This window comes from Ipomoea nil, unplaced genomic scaffold, assembly GCF_001879475.1.
Source record: "Ipomoea nil cultivar Tokyo-kokei standard unplaced genomic scaffold, Asagao_1.1 scaffold1421, whole genome shotgun sequence".
NCBI lineage: Eukaryota > Viridiplantae > Streptophyta > Magnoliopsida > Solanales > Convolvulaceae > Ipomoea > Ipomoea nil.
The window spans coordinates 4754209-4775067 of NW_017617849.1; the positions used below are offsets into that span (position 1 = coordinate 4754209).

General features: G+C 38.8%; 2 protein-coding genes across 5 annotated transcripts; both read left to right on the forward strand.

The window, feature by feature from the left end:
* The first annotated feature begins 5226 nt into the window (after window positions 1-5226).
* LOC109187553 (transcription factor MYB34-like) lies at window positions 5227-6902 on the forward strand. Its single transcript, XM_019337779.1, has 3 exons — window positions 5227-5386; window positions 5484-5613; window positions 5822-6902. Exons 1-3 carry the CDS (start codon window positions 5257-5259, stop codon window positions 6621-6623), a joined length of 1062 nt encoding a protein of 353 aa, XP_019193324.1. The 5' UTR covers window positions 5227-5256; the 3' UTR covers window positions 6624-6902.
* Window positions 6903-11561: 4659 nt separating this feature from the next.
* On the forward strand, window positions 11562-14708 carry LOC109187209 (uncharacterized GPI-anchored protein At4g28100-like). 4 transcript variants are annotated; one of them, XM_019337345.1, is made up of 3 exons: window positions 11562-11581; window positions 13387-14032; window positions 14118-14708. In XM_019337345.1, the coding sequence occupies exons 2-3, from the start codon at window positions 13394-13396 to the stop codon at window positions 14493-14495; spliced, it is 1017 nt and encodes a 338-aa protein (XP_019192890.1). In that variant the 5' UTR covers window positions 11562-11581; window positions 13387-13393; the 3' UTR covers window positions 14496-14708. The 4 variants fall into 4 exon arrangements, with proteins under 4 accessions (XP_019192890.1, XP_019192889.1, XP_019192887.1 ...); XM_019337344.1 differs by lacking the exon at window positions 11562-11581 and adding an exon at window positions 12145-12238; XM_019337342.1 differs by lacking the exon at window positions 11562-11581 and adding an exon at window positions 13067-13177 and having other exon boundaries at window positions 13384-14032.
* Window positions 14709-20859: the final 6151 nt, after the last annotated feature.

Sequence of the window (20859 nt, forward strand, 5' to 3'; positions counted from 1 at the left end):
GTCGTGGTTGAAGTTTACCAACATTTTGTAAATGCGAATATCAAGAATTAAAAGCCCATTCTGCTCAGTGTGAAGTCCAAACCGGCCTGTATTTATATAACACTTCATTTAACGAACATTTTGCAGCAGCCCACTTACAGATTGGGCTCGTAACAGACAATTGTTGCCTCAATAATTATATTAAAAATATTCAATTTTAAAAAGTGAATTATTTGTTTACATATTCTGACTATTAGATCATCAGTGTGGCAGAAATTCAATTTATTTTCCCCGTTGCATGCATAATACGTACATTTGGATTTCGTCTTCGTCACCGATCATAATATATATATATAGTAATATTCAAAGAAAGGTAAGCAGAATATTCAAAGTTTGTTGAAGGCATTGAACACCTCACAACATTAATCTAACGTACGACGTTCACACAACAACCAAATTCGTAGAACATATGCGATTGAGAGAGTCAACTCCCACGACGACACTGTACTGTCGCGGTGGCTATTTCGGGCAAGCAAGCTAGCCCTATATTTGCGACAACTAATTACCCCATTAAGTATTTCTTGCGTAAGATAATCCACAATTTCCCATTAAATTAAACAATAATTAGGAAGAATGCATGCATGCATGCATGCACTTATGTATATATATATCACGGCCGCACCAGCGCAGAGAAATGTGATGTTTAACGTTAATATTCTTAATTGTCCATAATCAAACTAATCGAGACAGCTGTCCAGATTTTGCTCTACGTGTCTGGCATATGGTTGCTAACCTGGATTTCTTAACCATTAAATTAGTGATTAGCAGTCGTCAGATGAGATTTGAAAATTTGAGTTGTCTTCTGGATGTCGAACAGGGAACACAAGCAAAGTTGAAGTTTATCATCTACTTAAAATATTTCGTTCCTATCTTGATTGTTACCATTAGTAAATTTTTTTAATCATATATTATTCATTTTCAACGTTGTGACATGGTATAAAGTGTTGAAATGAGTTTATAAATTCATTAGGTTGAATACTTGAATGGTATAAAGGTGGAAGTTTATACCAAACAAGTTAAGTTCATCTCGTAATTAATTAAAAATTGGTTATATAAACTTTAGTATTATTTTTATACTCAAGAAGAAAAATAGCAAGATACAAATATCATGGTCAAGTCATTTTTTGTATTTTATGGTGACATGAGAAAGCAATAGTTATTATTTAAAGGAGTGTTATGCTGTTCAACCGTGTGTACCATACAAGGTGCACACGAAATTGGATCTATAATTTCTATACTATAGATTCATAATTTATATATTGTAGATTCATAATTTCTAAATTGTAGACTCATAATTTCTATACTATAGATTCATAATTTCTATACTTTAGATTCATAATTTATAAACTGTACAGTTCTCAAATTATGAACATATAGCTCAGTGATTTGTGAATATAGAGTTCAACAATTGAGAATATGAACATAGAGTTTTGTAATTGTGAATATAGAGTTCAATACTTATAAATCTATAGTATATAAATTATGGATCCACACGGTTGCACAACATAATTTGCCTTATTTAAAGGTGTGCACATGATAAACACAAGACACAGTACAATTCCTGTATAATAGTTTGGAATGATGTTGGCAAGAATCGAAGTCGTGATCTTTTTCACCCACTTGGATCACCACTCATTCGTGAATAACGTTTTCTTCTACTTGTCACTTTGTCAGAGCTAGGGATGGATGGTGTTTGACATTGTAATGGAATGGCTAATTTCAGAGGAGTGAGAATATGGTATAAAAAAGCGTTTGACCAGAATGCTGCGGTTAGCTTAGAGGTGGATGAATCAAATACCAGAATTTCAGCGACTTTGAAATTTTTCAAGCAAGTAATAGAAGATGGATTGTATATAACTATATCGCTTACTTCCTCTAATATATGCATGGCGCAAAGCTGAGTCAAAAATGGATTTCCATTTTCCAGTTATCAAAACCGACAGTGTGGTTCGAATGATTTTTTTTTTTTTTTACTAAATTACAATTTATATTTTAAAATTATCCGCAATTCTAAGTTCAATTTTTCAATTTTTTTAAAAAATAAAATCCTAAAACACTGTTAATATAAAATATTTAGAAATTTTAATTATTATTATTATTATTATTATTATTGTTGTTGTTGTTGTTGTTGTTGTTGTTGTTGTTGTTATTTTGGACTTACACTTAGTTTTACCAATATTAAGTTGTCCTATCTTATCAAAATTTTAATACTAATCAAAGGCCACATAATTCTCTTACTTCTTTTAGATTGCAATTTTAAGAGTCATTGACAGTTTGTGACTTAGTGTTAAATAAAAAATATTTTAAATTTGTTTTACATTTTATTGTTTGGATTTAATTAGAACTAGGCAACCAACGATTATGATTCTTGAATTTTATAAATTGAAGTGGCCGGAATCGTTTGTACGGTTCTGATTTTGGTTTAGTTTAAATTGGATTGTGGTTAGTCCTAGCTCCATTCGATTTTACTTAGCACTTGTTAACTTATAAATCTATTCCTGGTTATTGCAATTATAATGAATTGTATGTATAAAAGTAAATATAAATGTAGGTATTAAGTTTAATTTAATTTGACCAAGTTATGAGTTATTTGAAAATTAAACAATGTTTTTAATCCGTGGCTCATGCGTATACATACATAGTTGGTCGGATTTTGTGGCATCCCTAATTAATTTAACCACGAATATGAGTTGTTAGGGAAGATTGCTCAAAGTCAAATTTTGTTTCGTTTATTGTAGAAAATTGCACCCTACCATGAATGCATCCGGAGGAAACCTATTTTTCTATGTTTTACATGTATCTTCCTTTTATTCTTGATTAATTATTAATTTTAGGTAAAAACGACTTCTTTTTTTTGAATGCTACTAGCTCTATTACATTGTAGTATATGTTCATATACTTTCTCCTGAGACTCAAACTTACAACCTTCCAAATGGAAGTCCAACCCGGATACCATTAGACCACATAGTCCTGGTAGGTAAAAATGACTTAATTTTTAAATAAGTAAAATTTTTTGTTAAGATATATATATATATATATATATATATATATATATATATATATATATATATATATATATAATACTTTACTAGCAGGTTGGAAATTAAACAACTTCTGAAAAATTAGAAAAATTTTGACAGTGACCAAAATTTTTGAAAATTTTAAAAGAATTTCGACCACTTTTTTTTTATTTTTTTTTATTTTTTTTATATATGGTTAAAAAAAAGTATTGAAAATAACATATATAAAATGTTGTGGAATAGTAACACTAAAAATATTAATGAACAAGAATAATATTGATAGTGCCAACTATCATGTAGTGTGATGGCATTCTGGTAATGGGTAACAGTGGATGGAGGCATAGATATTTTGGATTAAAAATATTTAAGAAAGTATAGAATATGGATAGATACTATCTTATAAAGAATTATGATTATTTTATTAAAAAAAAGAATAATATTGATGGATTATGAAATAATTTAATTTGTAGATGATGAATTAATTATATTATTCTTTTCAAAAGGTTGAACTCCAATCCTAAGAGTCTTTCCATCTCGGCCGATCCGACAGAGCATGTAGAAGGATATAAATCATGATAACTCAACTGAACATAAATCATAGAAGTTAGATTTTTACTTACTGTGCACAAGGAATCCTCACTTTGAGAATGAATTAATTATATTATCAATGTGGGGGAAGAAGTCATATGGCAATAAGTAAAAGTGTCCACGTTGAGGGCCATGTTTGCATGCAATCAGTGGTTGATAACGAAGCTGCTCCATATCTAATACTCCAACCACACACTCAGATTACCTTTGTCCTCGGGGTACGTGTATGGTTAGAGATTGGCTGACTTCATAACATCCTCAATTGCCCTCAACTTGACGTATATAACCATAAATTATAAGAAAATTAATTATAAAAGACATTAAATAAAAATCCCAAACCAAAAAATATTAATTCAAATGAAAATGTTGGAGTGATTTAAATATGAAATCAAGAGTTTTAATTGGGTGTATGATTTACATATTAGATTACTGGTTATAATATAATATCGGGTTATGCTATATTTTAAATTATTATATAATAATGAACGAAATGATGAAATTAAAAAAAGGCCTTTTAGGTTAGAAAATATAATATGAAAGGAAAAGTGAAGAATAAAGGAATTAAAGGGTTAATTTCTAGATATAATTGGTAGGGAAAATCGATCTAACAACCATACCCACTAATCATCACTCTAAGATTATGTGCGAAGACTTGATACCAAAGGTCAAAACGATTAGTTACTTAATTGCCCCATGTCTTCTGTCTTTATATATGATGACATTAATATTTCTTTAGAGACTATTTGTTACTTTTGAAAATGTATGCCCGAAATAATTTTGTTGGAAAATTAATAAGTATTTTCATGAAAACATAAAAATTAAATAGTTTTTTTTTTTGTAATAATTTATTGCTGTAAAATGTTAAAATTAAAAAAAATTATTTAAAGAAGTTTTTTACATCAATTTTTTTAGAAAATAAATTATACCTTTAAATGTCATTTTGCAGATAATTAGTTATCAGCTAACAAGTAACAACCAATTCACGGCTGGAAATTATGGAATTTCCGACTACCTGAAAATGATCTTAAATCAAGTCGAAAGTCTTGTTCCGACCACTTTTGGTATCCGGAAAAATCATTGTTGCTATTTCCGACCACTTTTTGCTTTCGACTTGATGTAAGATCACTTTCAGGTGGTCGGAAATTCCATAATTTCCAGCAGTGATTTGCCAAACATCTCTTTCTTTCCACAACCAACTAATGCTATCAGTTAATTAAAATCGCTAACTCAATCCATTAACAGCTATCTACTAACAATTATTTGCCAAACACCCATATATATTAAACTCATAAATATTTTGAACTCAACTCCCCAAAATACTTTGAGAGACTGGAGAGGAGAGTTGGGGGGGAGGGGTAGGGGGAGGGGGAGAGGGGGGGAGGGGTGGGGGGATTGAGGGCGGCACCAAATACTATTGACTTGAAAAATTTGATGGCCTTGGTATCTATAAATATGATGGTTGTATTGTTGTATGGACCTACATCTTTCACTTTTCTTAGAAGAAAAAAAAAAGTTCAATTTGTCTTTCTCCTCAGACACAACGTAACTACTACAGCCATAATCACATTTACCTCTCTATCTCCCAATTAACAACCTACAGATCAGAGCAATGGGGAGAGCACCAGTTGACAAGAGTGGACTGAAGAAAGGTCCATGGACTCCAGAAGAAGATCAAAAACTCATTCACTATATTCAAGCTCATGGACCTGGCAACTGGGGAGCCCTACCCAAGAATGCTGGTACCTATATACTCATCTCATCTTTAACTTATCTTCCAACTCTTCTCCTTTAATTTGTTTTTTTTTTCTAACATCTATCATTAAACAAAATCTGCAGGGCTTCAGAGATGTGGGAAGAGCTGTCGTCTTAGGTGGTCCAATTATCTGAGACCTGATATTAAGAGAGGAAGGTTTTCTTTTGACGAAGAAGAAACTATCATCCAGCTTCACAGTGTTCTTGGAAACAAGTAAGATTCTTTTTCATATTTATGTTTGGATGACCAAGGAAATCTAGTGTCTGTACTGGGTAAATTCGATCTGTCAATCAGTCTGAATTACTTATAGCTAACTTGTTCAAACTAAGTCAACTGATCAACTTGACTATGATTAATTTTTATATTTTTTTGGTTTGAGTGTACTGATCATCATGTGCATTGTGACTCTTGTCGATGTCAGGTGGTCGGCCATAGCGGCTCGCTTGCCGGGAAGAACTGACAACGAAATCAAGAACTACTGGAACACTCACATAAGGAAAAGGCTTCTCCGGATGGGCATTGATCCCGTGACTCATACCCCCCGCCTGGATCTGTTAGACCTTTCTTCAATTCTGGGTTCTACTCATCAGCTAAACTTTCCCAGCTTGCTTGGGTTACAAGCAATCCTAAATCCCGAGCTTCTACGACTTGCAGCAACTAATCTTTTCACATCACAAAACGATAATATTAATCCAGACCTTTTGTCAAACCCCCATCTTCAAAATCCTCAGACGATGTTGTTAAGAAAACTTCAAGAAAGTCAACTGTTGATGAATGCCCCAAACTTCCAGGCTAACAGTGATCATCATCATCAGTTCCAACATCCACTCCCACCTTGTACGACATCAGATAATAATGTTTCCTCCGCATGTTCTGATCTTCCCATGCAGCCGTACAGTACGATGAACTCGTCGTCGAATCTGCAGAACGGACACGTGTTTCAAGAAAGCTTGGTGGCCGCAAATGGAGGAAGCCTTCTTCAAACCTTAGAAAACTATGGCGGCGGCTGTTTTGAATCCAATCAATCGCTGAGCAACAGCAGCAACCAAAGCGGACTCGAGAATTTCAGCTTCGATTCCGTGCTGTCCACGCCTCTGAATTCGTCGTCCACGTTGGTGAACAGCGGCGGCGCTAACACTACTGAAGATGAAAAGGAGAGCTTTTGCAGTAATCTAATGAGATTCGACATTCCAGACAGCCTTGACTTTGAAGATCTTCTGTAAATATTTCTCCAGAACACTTCAATAATTCCTAGTATGGGATGCTTTAATTTTTTAGTGTCTGTATTTCATTCGTTCTTGTTTTTTGGTTTTTTTTACATTGTTAGGTAACATTGAATGGCGCCATTGTTATGTTTTTGTGTGGACCATTCAAAGTCATTAGCACTTTAATTCTTAGCTAGCTAGCTAGGTTTCTGGTGTTACTGCATACTTCATAGGTGTACTCATTTGTCCTAATTACTTCATTATCTTAATTACATTTCTTGTAATTTGAGTTCTTTAGTTGAAGATCTACAGGGTATATGTCATACAAATAACTTAAATTTTGTAGCTGATATGAAATACATATTATAAATGGAGCCATGGAGGTGTTTGTTAAATGACTTATCAATCATTTTTATCTAATTTGACTAATTCCAAGTCAAATAGCTAAAACAAGTGTTTGGTAACTAACAACAAGGCTCCAAGTAGCATTTTAATATCTGCAAGAAGTCTTTCACATACTAAAGGGTGTGTTTGGTTCACACATGGGAATTGAAATGGGAATCAAATATTTAATAATGGTAATGAGTTTTGGTGAAAGTATTTTGCATGTTTGGTAGTAGAGTAGAATTTGAATGATTACAAATATTGATGTTTGGTTATATATGTATCACCCTATAATGAGAATAAAAATTCTAAAAATATAAAAATAAAAAATCAAGGCAATTGATCATAATATAATGACATCCAAAGCACCTATATGAACAAAAAAAAAAAATCATCAGTAAGATGGAATGATGCCCATTTTTAATTAAGAAATAAGTTTTTAATTAAAAGGGTAATCAAATCTTATAATTGTGTTTTTCAAAAACTGTCGACCCAATACTAACTATGATTTTGATTATTATTGTGTAAAACTGTAAACCCATAAACCAAACACATCCTAACTCCTTCCTTCGGAACAACACTAGCCACTAAAACTTCTGGTAAATTCTACTTTTGGTGAAGAAATTGGAGAAAATGATGCCATGATAAAGATCCAAGATTTCAACTTTGTTCTTGATGCAATCTCAGATTATCTTTGATTGGTTGCATGTCTTTTTTTTTTTTTTTTTTTTTTTTTTTTTTTTGAAAACAACAACCCCCAGTTCATTTTTCTTCATCATTGAGATTATTATAAACTAAACTTTTTAAATACATGTTAAATAACTAAGGCTATGGATTGAACAAATTAAAATATTTGAACTCATTTGAATCATCAATAATTCATGAATTAAGAGATCAAACTAAATTTATTATATGGACAATGAGGGGTAATGGACCTTAAAAAAAATGAAAGAAAATCCGAAAAGATGATTGGGTGATATAGACTCAATCTTTTTGTTATGAGTACAGGGTGGAATATAATTGAAGATTAGATTGTACAAGATAAGGTAATGATATGATAGAGAAGATTGAAGAAAGGAGTTGGTTGAATGATTAAGAGGTACGAGGAAGTTCAATACAAAATGAATTGGTCCGGTGAACGACAACCCCACTGTTTTCATTGACTTAATTGTTTGGAGTTTACTTTAATTTTCAACTCATCACATTGGGTTAAAGTTGTTGCTTTCACACTGACCATTCACATTTCAACATTATATAGCCGTCAGCTGTTGATATCAATCGTAACGTAGTAGTTATATATTGCTTGCAGCTTAGCAGCCCTATGAGATCATACAATCACAGCCAGCGTGAGTTGACACTGGATGCAGGCCGGTGTTTATATGTATCTTTCCTGGAAATTTCACCCATTTTCGTGTAGCTGAGTTACACAGAAGACGATGGATGGAGGTGGATAATTTTTTTTTGTTAAATTCGGTAACTGCCACATCAGCATGTTATCAGGTTAACAAATTAATTTAGGTTGAATTACATTATTTTGCATTGTTGAGAAACTAATTGTAGTTTTTTGTGGGGGTAGGTTGTTGTGCAATCATTATTACATGGACCATGGTCCACACAATTGTATAAACCATAAATAAAAAGTACTTTTTTAATATATTAAGGGTACATTATTTATGTACGTAAGATACATTTTTTTAAAGTACATTTTTAATATACTAAGGGTACATAATTTTATATAATATACTTTTAGTACAAAAATAATGTACCTTCAATACAAAAATAATGTACTTTTAATATATTAAAAATGTACCTGATATTCATGGTCCACATAATTGTGTGGACCAATTTGCCATTGCTGTGTAGTTGGATGCTCTATTTGATCTTGGGAAAATTTTAAAAAATACCCTTCTATAATATGTCAATTATCAATTTCACCCATGAATTATGAGTAGTGTAAATATTGCCCATCAATTATCAAAAAGGTACACATATAGCCCCTCCCGTAACGGACATGTGGTTCTCCGTTAGTGTACGACATCGTTAAGTCGGAGCAAATATATAATTTAGTTGATTTTTTCTTCCCTCGATTCGAAGTACCAGCAATGGACAGCAGTGGGGAACCACATATCCGTTACGAGAGGGGCTATATGTGCATTATTTTGATAATTGAGGGACAACATATACATCACTAATAATTCATGGGTGACATTGATAATTGACATATTATAGAGGGACATTTTTTACAATTTTTCCTTTCATCTTTATTCTTTTCAAAATTAATATGGTATTAGCATAAGCTTCTCGGCAAATTATGCCATGGACCCGTGTCCACATTGAATTGTGGACACGGGCCCAAAACGACGTCGTTTTTAAAAAAAAAACGCGTCATTTAGTTAAAAAAAAAAAATTCGCGCGCGTTTTGCCGTTAACGGCGTTATTTTTTTTTTGGATTATGAATGTATAGTTATGCCGTTATGAATGTACAGTTATTCCGTTATGAATATACAGTTATGCAATTATGAAATTATGAACACAAAGCTCTAACATTATGAACTTACAATTATGAACATATATAGTGATAAAATTATGACCATGGAGCTTTAAAATTGTGAATATAGAGCTTCGAAGATTATGAATGTACAGTTATGGAGTTATGAATATACAGTTATAGAGTTATGAATCTACAGTTATGGAGTTATGAATCTACAGTTATGAGATTATGAATCTACAGTATGGAATTATGAATGTACAATTATTGATCAAATTATGAACAAAGAGCTCTAACATTATGAACTTACAATTATGAACATATAGTGATAAAATTATGAACATAGAGCTCTAAAATTGTGAACATAGAGCTTCGAAAATTACGAATGTACAATTATGGAGTTATGAATGTACAGTTATGGAGTTATGAATGTACAGTTATAGAGTTATGAACGTACAGTTATGGAGTTATGAATGTATAGTTATTAACATATAGTAATAAAATTATGAACATATACTCTTACAATAAAGTGGTCTGAAATTAAAAAAAAAAAAAAAAAAAAAAAAAAGGAAATAACAGTGCCTAACGGCACTGTTACCCGTGTCCAGCAAGCATGCTGGACACGGGTCCAATGCATAACGATTGAAGCTTCTCATTTTACACTTGACGGGCTGACCCACTTTAGTTATTGGTCTTAACCTCAGCATTTATTTGGAGTTTGGGCTTATATATATCCCACTATTTTGTTTGAACCTTTTTATTTTCACCCGAATGGGCCTAACCAAATACTTCTTCCATCCCAAAATACTTCACTCAAATTATTTATAATTTATTTTTAAAAAATAATATTTCATTTAATGTTAGTGAATAAAACTTATATATTTAAAAAAAATTAATAAAAATGATCAATGGATCAATTCTTTACCTGAAGTTGACCTACATCCTTGCAACATGATAATGACACTACGGTAGTGCCAATTCCATTATAGGCCACATTATTATTAATGTTTAAGAATTATAAATTTATACCCTGCTTGGTAAATGGGTGTTAGCTGATAATATACAAACTAGGGTGGGTTTTTCTCACCCTCACTCTCTTTCTCTCTTCAAACGAAAAAAGTATAGGTTGTAATTATTGAAGAGGTGAAGAATTGTGCAAGTGACGGTAGAATGTCTGGCCATCTCTTATCCCTTTCATACGTACGTTCAACATGTGGTAGTAGTTGATGACCTTTGATTCCTTGGCCTCTTCTTTTGGCCTTGTTTAGCAAGCACAAAAAAGGTACTCAATCATGCTCCTTTCTTACCCACTTTTCATTCTTTTTTGTCCATTATTTTCAAATAATTAATTTTGCATTTCTATTCACCCCACTCTTTTTTATTCCTAATTAAGGTTGATTTTTGTTGTTGTTGTCGTGGTCGTCAATTTGTGTCCTAATTTATAGGTAAATTGGATTAATGTTATCATATATTCTCTCACACATTAACCCAATAGCTCGGTGTAGTTGTAAACCGACTACTACTATTACTAACTTTGAGTTAGATTTTCTTTGAATATGAGTACAATTTGTAATTCAAATATTTATCTTGTGCACAACCTTAAATAATGAATGTGAGTTTTTCGGGTCGCAAACAAAAATTGTTATTGAGTTAATACCATATGAGGTCCTCCGAGTATAATGATTTTGACACATTTAGTTATAAACTTTCAAATTGACCATCTGTGGTTCTTCGAATTTCAAATTTAACAATTCATGGTCCAAGTTAATTACCCATGGTCCTTCAATTATTAAATTTTAACCAACCATGGTCCTTTCAAGGGACCACAGCTGGTTAAATTTCAAATTTTGAAAGACCAAGGGTGGTTAACTTGGATTTAAATTTAAAAGTCGAAAGACCACAGATGGTCAATTTGAAAGTTTAAGACTAAACGTGACAAAACAGTTATACTCGGAGGACCCATGTGGCATTAACTCAATTGTTATTTAACACACCCTAATTTTGTCAATTGTAAGTTTTGTTTCACCAAACTATAATATATAGAGAGTTGGTTGTTTGACTGTTGGTTCTCGCAGCTGTATGAGAGGCGCTGCAATGGCGGAAGGTACGTTAAACATTAAACAAACAGTGCTACTGTCACTGACAAATTACAATATATATTTGATGATACAGATTTGAAAATACGTGTCGGATTCTTTCAGTCTGCTTTTACCACCACCACCATCATCGCTACTTTTTCACGATCGCTAGCTTTTGGTGCTCAATTACCAAAGCCACTTTCTAATTTTCTTTTCTTTTTTTTTTTTTGTTGTTTTTTGTTGAAAGTTGAAACACCATCTTTTGTTCTGTATCCCACAACATAAGATTGACACATCCCCTGCAATCCGTAAGAAATGAATCCGTTGAGATTCAACAACCCAAATTCTACTTCAATCGTTTCTCCTTAAACAATTATTATTTTTTCTTTTTAGAAAACGAAAAATAATATGTTATGGTCCATCATTGATCGAAGAAATGAGAGGAAAAGGAGTTCACAAAGTGCCAATTAGAACCCCTCACACATGACACAGCACAGTGCCTTTTGCCCTTTAACTTTCCGCCATTTCTTTCTGCACAAATAGTCCAATCTTCCCGCTGACCCCACTCTTCTCTCTGCTTATCCAAATTAATTACAGTAGTTTACTAGCTTCAATTATTGCACTCATCATCACTGCAATATAATGTCTCCATTTCAAATGCTCTTTGTGCTTTCAATTCTGAGGTTCCATACTTCTTAGTTGCTAATTAATGATGATGATTGCAATCTCAATTAGTTAACAGTGCTAAAGGTAATATGGATACACTAGAAAATAGAGATGACATATCTATATTTACATTTATTGTTCACGTCAAGATAAATTTAGATAAATGACTTTAATAGGTAAAATTAGAGAGCAATCCAGCTTGACGCAAGTCACTCTTAATCCAAGAGTGCAACATGCATAAGTCAACCTAGCATACACTGCTTAGACACTTAGGGTCCGTTTGGAAAGCATGAAAATGACTGTTGGAAAATATTTTCTGAAAAATGACTCATTTTTCAGAAAATATTTTCATTTTCCGTGTTTGGTTGCATTCTGAAAAATACAGGAATGAATGGAAACTAAGGAATCAAAGACAACGACGACAGCGGAGGCAACCATGTTTTGAGTGTTGGCGGAAAATGACTTATGCCAAATTTTGGCGTAAGTCATTTTTCACAAAAACGCCTACATTTTCCTCACGAAAAATGTGTTTTCCGTTGACTGGATTTTCCTACTGCATTCAAACACTAAAAACTCAAAAAATATTTTATAGAAATCATTTTTCGAGTTTCTAAACAGATCCAATGCAAATGAATTTAGTTATCAAATAATCTAAAATACTTATCCCCCATTCTCCCAACCTTATTGTTTGAATTATTATATCAATTAAATTGTCTTATAACTCCATCACTATCTTTTCCAAATGGATTTGTGGTGTAATCCATTATAAGATAACTCTCCCAAACACATGATACTTTAGAACAAGGAAGATGTATTATGAGTAAAATATTTGAAAATATTTTTTTTAAAAAAAATTGTATAGTGAGTAGGGATAGTGGGATACTAAGTGATGCACAGATCGAGGCAGATTCCTCTGCTACATTATTTTGGCTTCGTACACTTATACAAACTACAAAGTGAGTAAGAAGCGACCCAACACTTCTTCACTCTTCACTCCTCTCTTTCTAGTAAAAGCTGTGTCTTCCTTCTTTTTTAGCATCTCCTCATATTCATATTCCTCGTTTTTGAGTGTTTGCTTCGATTTCCAAGCAACTTCTTTTTCACTTTTCTACTTTTTATTTGATAAAGTAAACAGAAATCTGTTCTGTTCTGTTCTGTTCTTAAGCGGCGAAATGAGAGTCAAGTTTTCTGGAAAATCAATGAAGATGGAGGTTTATGTGTTGGTGTTTATGGCTTTCATGCTGTGTTTCTGCGGTGGATCCTTTGGTGGTTTGATTTCTCAGCGGGCGCAGCCATTGAATCCCGATGATAATTCCAATCCTAATACTGTTCCGGCGTTTCCTGTCCAATCGGAAACGCAGACGTGTCGGCTGGACTTGTCGGACGAGCTTTTTGGCGGCGTGAGCGCCGCCTGCGGGAGAGACCTCGACCGGAGCCGGTGCTGTCCGGTGTTGGCAGCGTGGCTGTTCGCGGCTCACGCGCGCACGGCGCTTCAGATCTCCGCCGCGGCTCCTCCGTCTGGGTCGGACCTCCCTATGGTCCCGGACGACAATCAGAAGTGCGTGAACTCGCTCCAGGGCTCGCTGCAGAGGCGCAACATTCACCTTCCCCAGCCCAACGCCTCGTGCGACGCCGTTTTGTGCTTCTGCGGCATCCGGCTCCACCAGATTACTTCCCTCACCTGCTCCGCCGCGTTCAACCTCACCGCCCCCCGCAACGCCACCCCAACCGCCGCGCTCGCGAATCTCGAGCGGAATTGCCGCAACGCTTCGTATTCCGGATGTACAAAGTGCCTGGGAGCTCTCCAAAAGGTCAATACCGTAATTTAATCCATTCACATTTCTGATTTCTTCCTAATTCCGAAATGAATTTATATTCCTTCTTCTACGTGTGCAGCTTAACGGCGGCGCTAAAAACGGAACACACAAAGTTGGAAACGGCGGAGGCGCAGCCTACGACAGCGATCGCGTCACGAAGATGTTCAATCGAGATTGCCAGTTAATGGGGCTGACGTGGCTGCTAGCGCGGAACAAGACGGCCTACATTCCGACGGTTTCGGCCGTACTGCGGGCCATAATGTACAGCGCCCACCCGCCGCACGACTCCAAATGCAGCCCCGACCAGGAGAACATGCCGTTGGCCGTCAATTCTTTACAGTTCCAGAAATCTGATTCATCTTCTTCATCGTCCTCAACTTCTTCTCTACCTATCTTCTTCCCAACTCTGCCTCTAATCATTCTTGCTGTTAATATTTTGTTCATTAATTATTATTAAAAAAAATCCTCTCCGGCAGAAATGGGGATAGGTGACAATGGTGCCCTCTGCTTTTTTTGTGCATGCTATGTGGGTGTGGAGGGGCTAGTTCACAACCGGGAACGTAATAGGGGTCTTTTTGTCTTTTTGTCCCCCGTGTAAATCCAGGCTTCCTTTTCTTTGGCTTCAAAATTGAAATGTTGCGCGCTACGCAATACCTCTTCCAATTTTATTCCGCGAATTTTCCTTTTACTATTACTCCAAAAAAAAATCATTTAACCTAACACATTACAATTAATTTATTGTTAAATTATAAAATTTTAATTAGTATTATTGTTTTCCAAATATACACAATACACTATAGAGGTTGGATTGTGCAAATAGGAGAAGCTTGTATAATATTGAATGCATGATTTCACCACTTTAGTTCTCGAGTCTCAATTTAGTTTAATAATGTCATTAACTTAAAATTTGTATTTACTTTAATACTCTGGAAGTAAAATAGCTAAATATGTAAATGAAATAATATGTCTAAATTATTATTAAAATAATAAGCGGTATCTACCCAACTTAAAATTTGTATTTACTTTAATACTCTGAAAGTAAAATAGCTAAATATGTAAATGAAATAATATGTCTTAATTATTATTAAAATAATAAGCGGTATCTACCCAATACATAATGATGGTAATTTCTTTGGTCATATACTATCACATTATATTATAATAATTGATTAATTATTTGGATAACAATTCAACGACTAGAACCTAGTGATGTGGGTTTGTTGTAAAGCAATTGATCTTTTTGGTAGTGTCTCGTAAGGGGAGATAGGGCAATTGGCAACCCAAATTTCGATTTTCGACGGAGTATGTTGGTCTTCGTAGCTTGGATTAAAGAGACATTGTTATTATTTGTTTGTTTTTTTCTGTGTTATTCATGGGGAAGAACAACGTCTTAGATCTAACACCAAACCTTGAAATTGCATCTTAGTAATTTAAAATTTATGAGCCACATGTACAAGAGAGGGAATCGCGGTTGAATGTTTGTCGGAAATTAATATCATGGATCAAGTCCATATAGTATTATGGATCTTGGATCAAAATGACGAGGTACAAAATTTATACTCCTAAGGTATAAAATTTCATAACACATTGACATAAAATATCATAACACGAGGCACATACATATGTTATATATTTACTTATATTTCAAATATGACTTATGTACATAATTTGTGTTCATAGGTACATAATTTCACAGACACAAAAGTTTATAACATAAGACAAAATTAATAATTTGTTTAAGATAAAGAATTCATATTTTTAAAGTACAAAATTTCATAACAGAAAGCACAAAAACTCACAACATAAGACACATACACCTGCATCAGGGTTCACAGTGGACCCTGGTCCATGGTATTTAGGCAAATTATGCCCTGGACCCGTGTCCACAATGAATTGTGGACACGGGCCCAAAACGACGTTGATGGGGTGAGGACCCCGGCCCAAGAGATAGGGGCCCAAAGAAAATAGATAGGAGAACTGGGCCCGCGTCGAGAGGAGCCCGAAGAGCAATTGGGCCGAGTCCGGGAGTCGGCCCAGGCCCAAGCACGGGGCCCAGTTCAGAGCTGCTAAGAGGAGTCCAGTAGGAGCTTAGGCCGAGACAAGGAGTCGACCGAGGCCCAAGCCTAGGAAAGGACTCGGCTCAAGGAGCCGTTGAGAGCATTGAAGAGGTTCGTTTAAAAGGGAGCCGTTAAGACATTGAAAGCAGGACTCGGTCGGGCCGTTACAAGCCTGGGAGAGCCGTTGGTCGACCGAGTAATGGCGTCCAACGGCTCCGTATCTTAATTAGCCTTGAAGTCGGCCATTAAAGGCCTTCAAGTCGGTAGAGGAGGAGCCACTATATAAAGGCTCCTCCATTCTTGTAAAAGGACAGACGATTGAACACCCAAAGGGGGAGAATACCAAAAAGTTCCAAGTACTAGCATAATTTCCGAAATAGACATACATTTTACTGAAAGGTGCACCCACCAGCCAAAGGTTGTGTTGGACCTCCTTGGGCCCGAAAACCCTAAAACCATCACTGGCACCGTCTGTGGGGATCGATACTAAGAGTTACGTGCCCTCTTGAGTGAGGCGAGTCTGAGGAACGACAATTAGAATCCCAGTCGAATTAGAAAAGCTCCAGACATGGCAGGAAGTGAAGAACAATCGAGCCGTCATGACAATGGACGGGAAGCAGACCTGAGAAGCCAGCTGAATCGGAGAAATGCCCGGAGCCGGGAAAACGAGACAACACCGCCGCCGACACCACCGATAAACCGACAATTGCCCCAAGTGCTGCTCACCCCAGAGCAGCTGCGTGCAATCGGACGCGCCTGCGCCGAAGCAAGCCTAGGAATGAGAGAACAGTCCATTACTCGCCAGCCGCAACGCGAGTTACAGCCGCTTCATAGGCCCGACAACCGGCAACAGAGCCGACGGGCCGAAAGCCAACCGGTACAGTCCGTTCATTCTCGGCTGGGTCCCAGCGTTGGGCGTCGGTTGGCAAGGGAACGATTGGGCCAGATGGAACCCAGTCATGCCCCGTTAGCCGCTCGCCATCGACAAGCTGCACGAGAGAAGAACCGTACCAAAAGAGCCAGGACTGAGACTCGTCGCGTGGAGCAACCTCCACGCAACCCCGACCAACCGGCTGAGTCTGAAATCGGTGAGAACACGGAATCCACAGGAAATCGCACCCAGGAGAGGGTCGAAGTGGCGAACTTAGTGCAAGAAGTGCGAAATCTGAAAGAACAGATGGAGGGGAAAACCAAATCCCCAGGACGTACGTTACTGACCGCCCTACCCTTCTCGGACGAGGTTATGTCTTTTAAGATACCGGGTGATTTCAAGTTCCCGGAGCAGGCCACGTTCGATAGAACCGGCGATCCCCGGGAGCATTTGCTGAGCTACCAGGCTAAGATGCAGGTTTTGGGGGTACGAGATCTGGTCATGTGCCGCGCTTTCTTGCCCACGTTGAAAGGGTCAGCACAAAGGTGGCTAGTGGCACAACCCTCGGGATCGATTCACAACTTTGAAGACCTGGCAGACCGCTTCATGAGCCATTATGCCGCTAATATCAAACCACAAAAAGACCTAACACACTTGGGCGACATTTGTCAAGATGAAGGCGAGTCCTTGAAAACCTATCTGGCCCGCTGGCAAAAAGAAATCCAGTCCATAGAGGAGGTCTAGGACCAGACGGCGCTCACCTTCTTCATCGAGTCCTTGCGGTCCGGCCAGCTATACCGAGACCTGAGGGACAATCGCCCGGCCACCTACGCAGAAACCATTCATATGACCAACAAGAGGGCCAACACGGAGCAGGCTATGAAGTATAAGCGGCAGCGCGAAGTCGGCGGATCCGCCAGCGGGAAGAGGACGCGAGCTGAAACCAAGGAGAGGCGCCCAGACGTAACTCGGCGACCCGAGGGCAGACGGCCGTACGACAGACCCGTCGTCCACGCTTATCAGCCGATTCCCGAACGTCCGGTCCATGAGATACAAACGGTTGCCCCGCCTCTGCCTCCGCCGACCGACGATCGCCCGACGAACGAAGAAATGGGTAAGGCCTCTAAGTATTGTCGTTATCATAAATCTTATACTCACAGCACAGAGGAATGCTTCTACCTGAAGAAGATCATGGAGGGTATCATTCAGCAAGGAACCCCGCCTCCTAATCAGTGGAGGCGGAGATCGGTCAATCGAGGGGATGAGGATCCCGCCGCCGTTGCCGAAAACAGTCGAGGCAAGCAGCCGACTCCCGAGGAGGAGGAGGCTCAGTGGCATCAGAAGCCGGTTATCAACATGATAGTCGGCGGGCCGGAAGGTGGTGACTCAACGAACACCAGAAAAGCCTGGGCCCACCAGTTATACGTCGGAACGGTGTACGAGCGCGAGGAGAACCCTAAAAAGGTGTGCCGAGAGCCCATTGTGTTTACCGACCGAGATTTACCAGCCGGTGAAACACCGCATCGAGATGCGTTGTTTATAGCTATGGACATCAATGGCGTTGTCGTTCGACGAATCCTGGTGGACACCGGAAGCAGCGTCAATGTGCTGTACCTAGAAACCTTCATCAAAATGGGAATGACTCGGGAACAGCTGAGTCCTGTCAAAACTCCCCTCGCCGGTTTCACAGGGGACTCGGTGGAGGCGGAAGGATCGCTCACACTTCCAGTTGAGATCGACAGTTACCCAGACGTATAGAGACTCAGCATGAAGTTCATTGTGGTGAATCTGGCCTGTTCACATAATGCTATACTTGGCCGACCGGGTCTCGAGGATCTGGGAGCGCTGATTTCAATTGAGCATCTTTGTTTAAAATTCCGCACGCCAAACGGAATAGGCACGGTGCGCTGTGACCGTAAGGTCGCTCGCGACTGCTACCTACAGGCATGTAAGGGGATGGGAAAACGCGAGATACAGGTCCATGAGATCACCGAGAGGCCCCCAAAAAGGACGATAATACCACGTCCGGAGCCTGCCGTCGAGTTGGAAGAAGTCGAGATCGACTCCACGCAGCCGGACCGACGAGTCCGAATTGGAGTCGGCCTCCCCGAGGAAGTAAAGGAAGAAATTATAAAGGTGCTCCGGGAACACCGGATGGTCTTCGCCTGGTGCCCGGAGGACATGCCAAACGTAGACCGATCGATCATATCGCACAGACTCGCTGTGGATCCCGGGCATCGACCGGTTGTGCAGAAGAAGCGATACCTGGCCAACGACCGAAGAGAATTTGTGAAGAAGGAAGTGAGCACGCTACTCGCAGCCGGACACGTCCGCGAAGTTAAGTACCTAGAGTGGTTGGCGAATGTGGTCCTTGTACCCAAGCCCCCGGCGTGGCGGATGTGCGTGGACTATACCAACCTTAATAAGACCTGCCCAAAAGATCCGTTCCCCTTACCTCGGATCGATCAACTAGTCGACGAGACGGCGGGGTCGGCGCTGTTGAGCTTTATGGACGCCTTTAGGGGGTAGCATCAGATATTCATGCACTCGGCGGAAGAAGAAAAGACCGCGTTTCTGACACCGGACGGAGTTTATTGTTACCGAGTCATGCCGTTTGGGCTCAAGAACGCCGGAGCCACGTATACCCGAATGGTGGCCCGATTGTTTCAGCACCTGTTGGGAAAATCGATGGCCGCGTACGTCGACGACATGCTCGTCAAGAGCCGAGAGGAGAGCAAACACGCAGAAGACTTGGCCGACTGCTTCAAAGTGATGTTAAGGTACAACCTCCGGCTGAACCCTAAGAAATGCGCGTTCGCCGTGCAAGGTGGAAAGTTCCTGGGTTACATGGTCACCAAGCGTGGTATCGAGCCTAACCCTGAGAAAGTACAGGCCATCGTCGACATGCAGCCTCCCAGCACTATAAAAGACCTGCAACGGCTGACCGGCCGATTGGCCGCCCTTAGCCGCTTCCTAAGCAAGGCGGCAGATAAGACCGTGCCCTTCTTCTGTACTTAGCCGCCTCTTGCAAGGCGGTGAGTTCGGTGTTGGTCCGAGAGGAAGAGCGAGTCCAGCACCCGGTTTACTACGTAAGCCGGTCTCTGAAGGCTGCCGAGTCCAGGTATACCGACTTGGAAAAAATTGTATACGCGTTGGTGATTACCGTGCGCAAGTTGGCGCCCTACTTCCAAGCCCACACCGTCCGAGTACTGACAGACCAGCCTCTCGGAAGTGTTTTGCGAAACCCATCGTCGTCCGGCCGCCTGGTAAAATGGGCCGTAGAACTAACCCAATACGGGATTGAATACCAGCCCCGGCCTTCTATAAAGGGTCAGGCCTTGGCCGATTTCTTGGTCGGATGCACCGCGAGTGAGGAAGAAAAAGAACGCGCCGTGGAGAGCTGCCTAGGCGAATGGTGGGAAATGCATGCGGACGGAGCATCAAGTCGACAACACTGCGGAGGAGGTGTTGTGCTCATCACCCCCGAAGGATTCCGACTGTATTATGCCCTGAGCTATCTGTTCCAAGCCTCCAACAACGAGGCCGAGTACGAAGCTGTGTTAAACGGCCTCCGACTCGCCAGGGCCTTAGGGGTCGAGAGGTTACGAGTCAAGACTGACTCTAAGTTAGTAGTCGGGCAGATCTCAGGCACATGCGAGGCAAAGAATGCCCGGATGACTCTATATAGAGAACGCGCGGTTGAGATGCTAAAAGAGTTCGGAGCCTACGAAATAGAGTATATATCTCGAATGGATAACATAGAAGCTGACATATTGTCCAAGATTGCCTTGGAAGGAGTACCGGACCACCTGGTAAAAATCTGTCAGAAAGAGGAGCTAAGCCGACCAAGCATCGAAGAAGCACCGCTAAGGGTCCAGCAAGTGACTGGCGAG

Coding starts and splice junctions, on each gene's coding strand:
- LOC109187553 (XM_019337779.1), top strand. CDS start 5,257: ATGGGGAGAGCACCAGTTGACAAGAGTGGACTGAAGAAAGGTCCATGG. Junction 5,387..5,483: donor AGCCCTACCCAAGAATGCTG/GTACCTATATAC, acceptor CAAAATCTGCAG/GGCTTCAGAGATGTGGGAAG. Junction 5,614..5,821: donor CACAGTGTTCTTGGAAACAA/GTAAGATTCTTT, acceptor TGTCGATGTCAG/GTGGTCGGCCATAGCGGCTC.
- LOC109187209 (XM_019337344.1), top strand. CDS start 12,198: ATGTCTCCATTTCAAATGCTCTTTGTGCTTTCAATTCTGAG. Junction 12,239..13,386: donor TTTGTGCTTTCAATTCTGAG/GTTCCATACTTC, acceptor TCTGTTCTTAAG/CGGCGAAATGAGAGTCAAGT. Junction 14,033..14,117: donor GCCTGGGAGCTCTCCAAAAG/GTCAATACCGTA, acceptor CTACGTGTGCAG/CTTAACGGCGGCGCTAAAAA.